The 10,992-nt window shown below is 41.6% G+C and overlaps 2 protein-coding genes across 2 annotated transcripts in view; both read right to left on the reverse strand.

Moving 5' to 3' along the window:
* Positions 1-8,218, reverse strand: part of LOC146073265 (uncharacterized) — a 36,323-nt gene extending 28,105 nt beyond the window's left edge. The window contains exons 1-2 of the mRNA XM_083180450.1: positions 8,213-8,218; positions 6,734-6,860 (exon numbers count right to left, since the gene is read on the reverse strand). Of these exons, the coding sequence (XP_083036576.1) occupies positions 6,734-6,860; positions 8,213-8,218 (133 nt within the window). The remainder of the gene's footprint in view (positions 1-6,733; positions 6,861-8,212) is intronic.
* Positions 8,219-8,545: 327 nt separating this feature from the next.
* Positions 8,546-9,521, reverse strand: LOC146073266 (uncharacterized). The gene is made up of 2 exons (XM_083180451.1): positions 9,422-9,521; positions 8,546-9,114 (listed from the first exon to the last, which is right to left on the reverse strand). Exons 1-2 carry the CDS (start codon positions 9,519-9,521, stop codon positions 8,546-8,548), a joined length of 669 nt encoding a protein of 222 aa, XP_083036577.1.
* Between the last annotated feature and the right edge of the window lie 1,471 nt (positions 9,522-10,992).

A 10,992-nucleotide genomic window follows, 5' to 3' on the forward strand; every position in this document is an offset into this window, starting at 1 on the left:
TCATTTTATTGACAGGTTGAGCGCTCTTTACCAGCATGTTCTGGAGGTTCTGTGCTCGTCGGTAGGTAAATTTAGGATTTTGTCCAATGTATTTTTCAAGACTTGGGTCTCTAGTGAGTACAGACCAGAGTTTCTTTATTTCTTAATTACTTCAAATTGTTTGTGTTGGCTTGTGTATTTGGTTATAAAACCTGATATCTCCATATTCAACATAAGTATTCTTGGGTTCAACCTTTAGGATATCAGATCTTACAAGATTTTTACTCTTCAATCTAGATTTCTGCACAATGTCCGATTTATAGCCTTTTTGAATGAACTGGTTTTCCATCAACTTTGCTTGGCTTTCAAAGACCCCTATGTCAGTGCAATTTCAGCGAAGCCTTTGAAATTGGCTGTTTGGGATGCTTTTGATCCAGTCTAGAGAGATGTACATTTAAGCCAGCAGGCGACTTAAACCTTTCAAAAAGATCAACTCATTTCAAAATAATTATGCAAACATTTTTTTATATACATATAAACTCCATACATAATCTGAAAATAAACATAAGTTGTCCTTGTGGCCATTAGTATTAATAGAAGTGGGGCAGGATTGACTTAGACACTGGGTGTCACTCGTGTAAGTGACGCTATAGTCCATACACACAGAGCAATTTGTGCTGAATTTCTAAGTTATTCAGTCAAATTACTTAGAAAAGCAGCCCAAATTGCTACGTGTGTAGGCCCCATATTTCCAGGAGGCTTGTGAATCGTGTTAAAGTGGGGACACAGTTGTCCTTGTGGCCATTAGTGGTCCAGGATTGACTTAGTCAGAGGTGACACAAGGATACACAGTTTAGGATTTTTCTGTCCAATCTGTTTGGTGGGAACAAAAATCTGGAAATGTATTGGAGCAAATGACAATCAATAATTTGCTCTCAAATGACGGAAAACCGACAAAAAATTCGGGGAAACGGTTAATTGGTCGACAAGCATTAGGTCGACACCACTAGGTTGACACGCTGCAAGGGTGGGAACAAAGGTGTTGCTCTTCAATTCAAATGTATTTTTAAAACATAATATATAATTTGTATTACTGGGAATTTTAATGTAGAAATACTCAATACTTTTTAAACAAATACAAACAATTTTATATTATATTTACTAACTTCAGAATATTTTAGTTTGTTTTATAAGTTGTGGATTCATTTGAAGTTTATCAGCTTCCGATGCAAAATCAGACCTATCTTGATTGATGCATCCTTGTCCACAACATTATCAGCCAGGTAGCAACCAACAGTTAATGCTTTTAAGTCAGGTGTAAGTATGCTTTACATTAATAATACAATATTTAACATTTAACTGTCATATGGTTTGGGATATGGTCAGTAGGTCTACAAGCATTGAGCCAACAATCATTAGGTTGACACCATTATGTCGACATGCTTTAAGGTCAATATGCATTATGGTCGACATGCAGGAAGGTTGACAGGACTGAAGGTCAACATGGGTTAGGTCGACACTGTCATTAGGTCAACACAAGCATTAGGTCAACATGGGGAAGGTCAACAGTCAAAAGGTCAACAAGGGGGTTTTAAACTGTTTTTGAGTTACCATGTGCCGACAGGTGGTATCTCATGCCCTACCATCCACTAGGATGTGGTGGTAGAATAAAATAGTGTGCCGAGCGTAGCGAGTCACTGTGCCCGAAGCATGGCGAGCAGGGACGGATTTAGGGCCTAATGGGCCTTGAGCTGAAAATGTTCAAGGGCCTGTTATGAAAAGTGGAGGAAATAAGGCCAGTGTCACTTTTCATATTAGACCCCGGTGTCTCCCTAATGATAGAAATGTACAACAATGGCATAAATGTGTAAAATAGGAAGGCAATTTTAATACTTATGATTAATGGGCATTTCTTTTGGTGGAGGCCTGGAGCCGCAGCTCCAGCCGCACCATTGGTAATCTGGCCCTGATGGCGAGGCACCATGCCGAAGCATGGTGAGTGTAGCGAGCCATGCGAGGGGACGCGGTGCTACATTTCAGTGTCCATGTCGACATTGTCGAGAATTTGGGAAAGAAAAAAAAAAAAACGTCGATCTTTTGACCGTCGACCTTCCATATATCGACCTAATGCTTGTGTGGACCTAATGGCCCTGTCAATCTAATCCATGTCGACCTTTCTGCATGTCGACCTTAATGCATGTCTACCCAATGATCCCATTTCTATGGTTTTATTGGTTAGTTTTATGATGGCAATTCATATTTATTATTATAAACTTTATTGCTCTCTGTGATATAAAATTGTATTATTATTTTAGCAAATTCTTTTGTATGGTTCAAATATTAAATATAGTTGTTGAAATCTATATAATAATCACATAAAATAAAAATAATTGAGATGTAGTGAGCTATTTTGATGAACGTTTAATTAAATATTCTTAATGGTTTGTTTGATTGATTTGGCACAATTTTTTTCTATTTTCTATTTCTATTTCTTTTTTTTTGCCTTTTAAATTAAACAAGGTGACTGTAGACGGCTGTTTTAAAAAAATGCATTTTTCTGTTTATAAAACGGATTTTTGCGATTTGTGATTATCTAAAAAAATAGATAATTTTGTTTATATTTTTTCGTATGTTTTTGTGACCAGAACCTGCTTTAAAATTGTGTATTGTGTCTGTGATTGTGACACTTGTGATGAACATAGTGTGTAATGTACTTTTTTTTTTTCATTTTAGAGTAATTATTTAAAAGTGCGTCTAAGGTTTGTAATACTATCTATCCTCTGTCTCATGGACTGATTATATGTTATTTGATGTAGATTTACTTCCCCAATTCCAACCTTAGTAAGTTTATAATCCATTTTTATCTATTTCATTTTTTTTTATTGTTATTATTTCATGCTGAAAGTGGGACAGATTTATCGGTACTTGTTTCCTAGCACGGCGCCCTTGATTTTCAATCGTATGACATCTTATGAATTGTATCGCATCGCATGCCATATAGCCACATGTGATAGGATTTAAGCATTTTTTTAATTGTTATTATTTCATGCTCAAAGTGGGATAGATTTATCAGTACTTGTTTTTAAGCACCCTATACTATTTTTAAATGTATAAGCCTTACAATGTTAAATGGACCCCCACACCACCCCCACTATCAATGCCAACCCGAAGCATGGCGAGCACAGCGAGCTTGCGAGGGGCGGCGGTACGCGTCCTCTGACCTTTTCATACCCCCACTATCTACGTCGGCGTGGAGTTGATATTATATAGTGTGGCAAGCGCAGCAAGCCACCGAGCCCAAAGCATGGCGAGCGCAGCGAGCCCCTCAAGGGGAAGCGTATTACCTTAACGCTTCGGGTTGCCGTTGATAGTGGGGGTGGCGTGAGGGTGCTTTTAACATTGTAAATCGTATCCCATCGCATTATATGCCATTCTATGCCATATACGATGGTATACGATATTAAATTGTATAACATCGGGTGAAAAAAACAGTTTGTATCCGAATTGCACACTGAATGAGAAATATACATATAATAATCAGATAATACAGAGATCTTGGTTGCATATATCTGCAGATATATGCAACCAAGATCTCTGTATTATCTGATTATTATATGTATACATACCTCACAACAAAACCCTCTCCAGGAGGGACACATTGCTCTGTTTCTGGACTTCTCCCTTAATTAATGATTGCCATTACCTGTGCTGAAGCATCTTTCTTATCAAACAACCTGTGTGAAACAGGTGATGGCAATCATACATTATGAGGGAAGACCAGAAACAGAGCAATGTGTCCCTCCTGGAGAGGGTCATGTTGGGAGGTATGTGTATATTTCTCATTCAGTGTGCAATTGGGATACAAACTGTTTTTTTTCCTAACCATATTTACCCCTCCCTGTTGGCACCTGAATGACATTACCTCTGATTGAGCAGCTTGCCAATAAAAGTGTTGTGCAGTTGAGAGAGGCATAGATGGGTCAGCATTAGGAGGGATTGCTGACACCTGAGTGCCATTGGAGAAGCCAGGGGTATCTCCAGGTAAGCTGGCTCTCAGATGTTGTAAGCCATTTTCATGTGGCCTTACACTGGGCTATTAGGCCCAAAAATTTGTTATTGTGCGTGGGATGGGTTCCCTCTTTGTTGGTATGGCTGGTCTGCTCCAGGTTAGCACACCCTAACACTTTATTAACATTTATGTTTTTCCCTATCACATTGTATGTATTATTTTAACCACACCTTCACCGCCTTACATAGCACTTATGTGCTTCTTATTAACCCCTACTAATTTTCATTTGTGTGCTGCCCTGGTGTAGTCGGCCTGTGCCGGCATATTGGGGGCCCACACCCCAGACCCATACCCAGTATTAGGGACCCCCAGTGACAGAGATGCCTTGACGTACGGCCTGGGGGCTTAGCCCTATATCTGCAGATATATGCAACCAAGATCTCTGTATTATCTGATTATTATATGTATATTTCTCATTCAGTGTGCAATTGGGATACAAACTGTTTTTTTTCCTAACCAGATTTACCCCTCCCTGTTGGCACCTGAATGACATTACCTCTGATTGAGCAGCTTGCCAATAAAAGTGTTGTATAACAACGGGTGAAATCGCGTAACATTGCATCAGGTACCATTGTAAGGCTTATGGTATACAATGTGATAGGTGCCGTGCTAGGAAACAAGTACCGATTTATCTATATGTCCTGAACATGCAATGAGAGGTGGAACTATTTATTGATCTTCCAATGTATCTAATTATGGTCTCTCTTTCACTTTTCCCAAAAAAATCTAAGATCTAAAACACAACTTGTGCAATGTAAAATACATTATCTAAATCTTTACCTAATAGGTAAAGCAGTGGTTCCCAAACATTTTGAATCATGGCACCCTAAAGTAACAGAATATTTTTCACGGCACCCCTAGGCCAAAAGTTGGTTAATAATTTCAGGAAAAATATTAAATAAGTTGTGATTTAAATGTTTTCCTTAGGTCCACTTATGTGGTGAGAAACATGATTCACTATTGTTTACCTACATATTCTTAATTGGAAGCCACAAACACTGATTTTATCCATTTCATTGGCCATAAATAACTTGAACTGATTCTGGACCACCAACCTGAGGCACCCCTGCAAGTGCTCCAAGGCACCCCAGGGAGCCTAGGCGCACAGTTTGGGAACCACTGAGGTAAAGGATCTACATATAGAGTATCACCCAAAACAATTCATACTGGCCCTATATAACAAACTCCTAGTACACACTTGTTCTCCCAAAGGTCATCCCTCTCTGCTTGGACCAGACCAGGACCAGTATGGATGCAGTTTCCATATAGGACATCATTGGGACTCCTATATTGGATTTGAAAATGTAATTCAAGCATAGCACAGAACCAGTGAGGATTGACCATCATTTACATCACAAACATCACCAAACTTATCCCCACGTGGTAAGATACTGTAACAACATATGCTTGGACTGTGCTTCTAGGAGTCAGACACCATCGGTTGTCCCATAAAATCGGTCTGGTGAGAATCACATGGACAAGCTGTGTCCAGAAACCTGTGTGTCATTTTATCTCTTCTGTTGTTTTAATACTTGTTTAAATAAAAACTTTTTAGATATGATATACAGACAATCTATTCTATACAATCAGTGTCTGAATTACAGGGTAGCAGCCCCTCTACTGTCTGTATCACTGGGTGATCACGTGTAATCTCAAGCCCTAAGCTCTACCTATAAGTAGTCAGTTGATGGTGAAATGTATCTAATGATTATACTTATTGGAGCCCTGAAAGCCAAGAATCTCTTGTTTTATATGGTACTGGTCTTGCTGGTATATAATGCCATATGCCATATACCATGCTGTGCTACTTATGGCGGGACAAACACCATAGGCAGGCTAGATGATGGTGGCTCCATCTGTATCTCCCCTGGTCCCATCGTCTAAAATGTAGAACAATGTACAAAAGGATTTAATACTTATAAATATATTAGATCAGCAGCCAAAAACAGAATCATATAATTTATAAGGATAAGTATTTATTCAACAACAAGTATTATGGGGATAACTGTCAGTAAAATAATTAGTAGTTACTGATATTGTTTGATTATAGTCACTAAGTCATTTTAATTAAGTTCTTAATCATAAACATGGTAAACAATGTGTTATCAATGGGATTTTATTCAAAACATGGTGTAAAAACAAAATATGTGCTGTTACCCACAGCAACCAGATATCAGCTTTAATCACCTAGTGCCAACAAACAAACAGCTGTATAATCATTGATTAATATGGGATACAGGGGACTGATGTCTTAGTTGCACCATTATACAATATAATACATAGTATATGAATCAGAGGGAGGTAAGACAGCAATAGGAATGTATGAGGGACAGAATAAGGAGGTATAATAGGGACTGGGAGGAGCTGCTGGGACTCTGTAATGGATATACAGCTCTTTCCTGTACTATCCCCAGCACCAGTGTGAGCAGAACAGCTGTATATTACAGGGCACAGTAATGGCAGCCACATCGTCATTGTCTGTTATACTGCAGCTCTATTTCCCAGCAGAGAGATTGTCCCAAGGGTGAAGCAGCCCCCAGCTTACTGGTCACAGCTCTCCTGTCTTTAGCAAGATGGATTTATATCAACTCATTGCCATATTCATACTGTAACATTAAAGTTACCCTCCTGAAACACATAATGTGGTGATATAACTTACTATTGATTCGCCTGCAACATTCAGACCCTCATAGTGACTATGTATGTGAGTAATAAGGTTGATCTCTTTAGTAAAACACTTGTTGCACTCAGAGCATGTATATGGCTGATCCCCTGTGTGACTCATTTGATGTATAACAAGTTTTTGTGGTTTCTTTTAGTTGCTTCCACCAAACTCCACCTGAGAATGCCAGGCTGCTCACCCCAACTTATAGCAGGTGTTCCTACACACAGGCTGTGAATGGATGTTTCATAGACATCCATTCGCAGGCTGCAGGGGAACACCCAGGGCCGTCTTTCCCATTGGGCACGATGGGCAGTTGCCCGGGGGCCCTAGGACCTAGGGGCCCCCGGCCCAGCCCAATGGGAAAGATGGAGGCCGGGGTCCGGGAATCCGCTCACCCTCGCTGGGGGATCCGGGCAGGGGGATCAGGGTGGTGGCGGTAGCTAGAAGCCTGATTCGGCGAAGCTCTATTTGCCGGCGGGGCGGGAAGCGCTGTTGCATTTGAATAGACTGGCCGGACGCTGATTGGCTGAATTCAGAAAATCAGCATCCGGCCAGTCTTTGAAAAGGCAACAGCGCTTCCCACCCTGCCGGCAAATAGCGCTTCACCTCCTAGCTAGCAGTGAATTTAATTTCGGGGGTCCGTGTGCCGGGGTTCTGATCACCCTCACTGGGTGATCCGGCAGGGGGATCAGGGCATCGGTGGCGGTAGCTAGGAGCCCGAAGCGGCGAAGCGCTATTTGCCGGCAGGGGGGGCGAGAAGCGCTGCTGCATTTAAAATGACTGGCTGAATGCTGATTGGCTGAATTTAGCCAATCAGCATCCGGCCAGTCTTTTCAAATTCAACAGCGCTTCCCGCCCCCGCCGACAAATAGTGCTTCGCCGCTTCGGGCTCCTAGCTACCGCCACCGCCGCCCTGATCCCCTTCCCCAGCGAGGATGGTCGGATCCCCGCCACCCGGCCACCATATTTCCCATTAGCGCTATTTGCCGGTGGGGCAGGAAGCGCTGCTGCATTTGAAAAGACTGGCCGAACGCTGATTGGCTGAATTCAGCCAATCAGCGTCTGGCCAGTCTTTTCAAATGCAACAGCGCTTCCCGCCCCGCCAGTTAATAGCGCTTTGCCACTTCAGGGCAGGCTCCTAGCTACCGCCGCTGCCCTGATCCCGCTGCCCGGATCCCCCAGCGAAGATAATCGGATCCCCGGCCGCCGGAAGCTGACTGGCTGCCGCACGGAGCCAGAGAGGTGAGGGTTGGGGAGGTGACTGTGGGCTCCTGGGCAAACTAATTTGGGGGGGGGTCCAGTGAACTAGGTTGCCCAGGGGCCCTTCCTAATGTTAAGATGGCCCTGGGAACACCCATATCATTCGATGGTCAGCGACCATCGAATGATGTGGAAGGCACACGCACATCTGCTTAGAACAACCTTAGATGTGTGTGAGAATTCAGAAGGAAGTGGGCGGACAGCTGACAACCGGTGATATCATCTGCCCACCCCTGTACCCGCATCATTGGCCCATTAGCATGATAATGCCCAGTGTTATCTAGGGATCACCCATTAAGTGCTGGGCGTTCCCATATGCAGATGGTCCGGTCCACCACCACCTGCCCCCCCTGCCCTCAAGGTTGTGTGTGTGCACCCATTGAACAGTCCCCTACAGATGACAATGCACATGTACAGACATATAACATCAGAGCCGCCCGGATCTGCTGTAAAATTTCATCTTATGCTGTGACAATAGCCCAACATCGAACCCCTTGCGAACGAAGGGGTCCGAACGAGCAGACATGAATAAGGTCCCTTGTTTCTTAGTGCATTAGAACATTAATGTGTTTTTATCCAGTGTGAATCCTCTGATGAAAAAGAAGACTTTTCTTTACTGTCAAACACTTTCTGCATTCAAAGCATTGAAATGGTTTCTCTCCTGTGTGAGTCCTCTGATGTTCAGAAAGGTGTGATTTCTGGGAAAAACATTTGCTACATTCGGAGCATTTATATGGTCTCTCTCCTGTGTGACTCCTCTGATGCCGAACAAGTTCTTGCCTGGTGATAAAACACTTGCTACATTCCGCACATTTCTTTGGTTTCTCTCCTGTGTGACTCCTCTGATGTATGAGAAGCTGTGATTTACATTTAAAGCATTTGTCACGCTCAGAGCACAGATGTGGTTTCTCTCCTGTGTGACTCCTCTGATGTGTGAGAAGCTGTGATTTACATGTAAAGCCTTTGTCACACTCAGAGCACAGATGTGGTCTCTCTCCTGTGTGACTCCTCTGATGTCTGAGAAGATCTGATTTACATGTAAAGCATTTGTCACACTCAGAGCACAGATGTGGTCTCTCTCCTGTGTGACTCCTCTGATGGATGTGGAAGGTGTAGTTGCGACCAGCGATCAGGAACAAAACTTCAGAGTCCAGTTATTAAGAAGATGTATTTTATTAAAGAATATCTCAACACAGCTCACAGATTGGATGATGCAAAAAGATACACCACCTGAGCTGATGCTGAGGTCACAGAGTTATAAGGCTGAGAGAAGAATCCTCCCAGTGCAGAAACATATATAGTAAACCCATTTGATATAAACTCCCCCTCCCATTACACAATATTAGTTTCATAACAGGTTTTAATTGGATACGAAATAGATACATATATGGTTATATGATTATGTCATTAGTTGGAACCAGTGTAGGCCAAAGCTCAGACCTCAAGACCTTGGGAAGCATCCGTAGCCTCTGGCCTAGAACAATGGTTCATGGAGGAGTGAAATGGGTTCCCATCCTCCTTTTGATTCGGAACATACTGGCCGGACATCTATTTTGACATCTCCTGGCCGTAAAAGCAGACATACTGGCGCTTAGGTTGTTGTTTATAACTTGCGGTCCAGTATCTATGCTTAAGTTCAGTAATTACACAAACAAAGTTAGAGAAAAACATATGAGAAGTACAATTTTATATTTTCCCAGCTAATTACTAATGATAAGACATATTCTGATATATTCTGATATATTCTGATATATTCTGCGTTGATTATACAGACCTGAGGTTATGCTCAGGTTATACCTATAGCTTGTCTATAGGGGAATGCGACTCAAGCCATGAAAACCAGCTCTATGGCTTTGTCAATTCCTCCCTTTGATCAGGGACATCAGGCATGTACCCTATCATATCCAAAGAATTTCGAGGAGCATATAGTTCCACGGAATCTCTGGAGTTATGTGGAACATACATTTCACATAGCACCATTTCTTTTATGTTTTGAATGGCTCTTCTTCGTGATGTGACCTTGTGAATACAACATAGGCCACATCGGTAAGTAGTGTAAATGACCAAAATCACTATCACAATTACCAGGAAGAATTTTGCAATGGCATACAATATATTTGATATCCATTTTCCCATACCAGCAAACCATGTACCCGGATTTAACCATGCCCACCAGTCATCATTTACAACGGTTTTATCATAATGAGAAGCTCTAAACTCCTCCTTCATATCACGTATCTCATTCATGTTATTAGTAATGATGGCCTCTGGATTAGTATTGTTATCAGTCAAATAAGTGCAACAATGTACGCCGAGATTAGTTTCAAGGGTTAAACAATATCCTCCGGTCTGGGCCGTTAGGTAATCAATCACAAGGCGGTGTTGTAACAGTTCATTCTGAAAAGATTTGAGCTCTTGTCCAACATATTTAAAGGTTGCATCATAAATGTCGGTGATATTGTCCATGAACTGAGCAAGATCAATAATCTGTTGTAGATTTTCCAAGTACCCCATATTTCCATAGGTAAAGATGTTAGATAAGGCGGTACTTAAACGATGCTGTATGGATGAGTCAATAAGAGGAATATATTTGCGGATAATAGGGGTAATGTCTCTTTTGGAACGATGAACCTGTGAAAATACTTTCTTCAATTCATTATGGGTTATTGTATAAAATTGTGGTATAACTCTCCCCAAATAACAGAGACCTTCAGAGTTTACTGGTAACCATTTATATGCATACCTCCCACAAATATAATACAGATCCCTGGGAAGAATAAATGGAACATCATACCCTGTTACCATAGTGAGAATCATCATACCTAGTTGACAAGTTTGTACGACAGGTGTGTCTGATAATGGCTCCACATTATCTAAGTCAGTCTTTAAGTCAGTTTTCATTGGTAATGTGAAATCTAGCATTTCATTATAATAGTTTATGCTGCACGTGTAACAGTCTGGACTATTATTGTTAGGCACACATTGTTCAGCACACTGTGGAACATATGGCTTTAGTATT

Source organism: Crinia signifera, chromosome 4, assembly GCF_055691185.1.
Source record: "Crinia signifera chromosome 4, ASM5569118v1, whole genome shotgun sequence".
NCBI classification, from domain to species: Eukaryota; Metazoa; Chordata; class Amphibia; order Anura; family Myobatrachidae; genus Crinia; species Crinia signifera.

Excerpts from the sequence above, each read along its gene's own strand:
- LOC146073266 (XM_083180451.1), bottom strand. The coding sequence starts at position 9,521 with ATGTCCGGCCAGTATGTTCCGAATCAAAAGGAGGATGGGAACCCATTT. Across the intron at positions 9,115-9,421 it reads GGCTACGGATGCTTCCCAAG|TTTTGTTCCTGATCGCTGGT; the intron begins GTCTTGAGGTCT and ends TGGACTCTGAAG.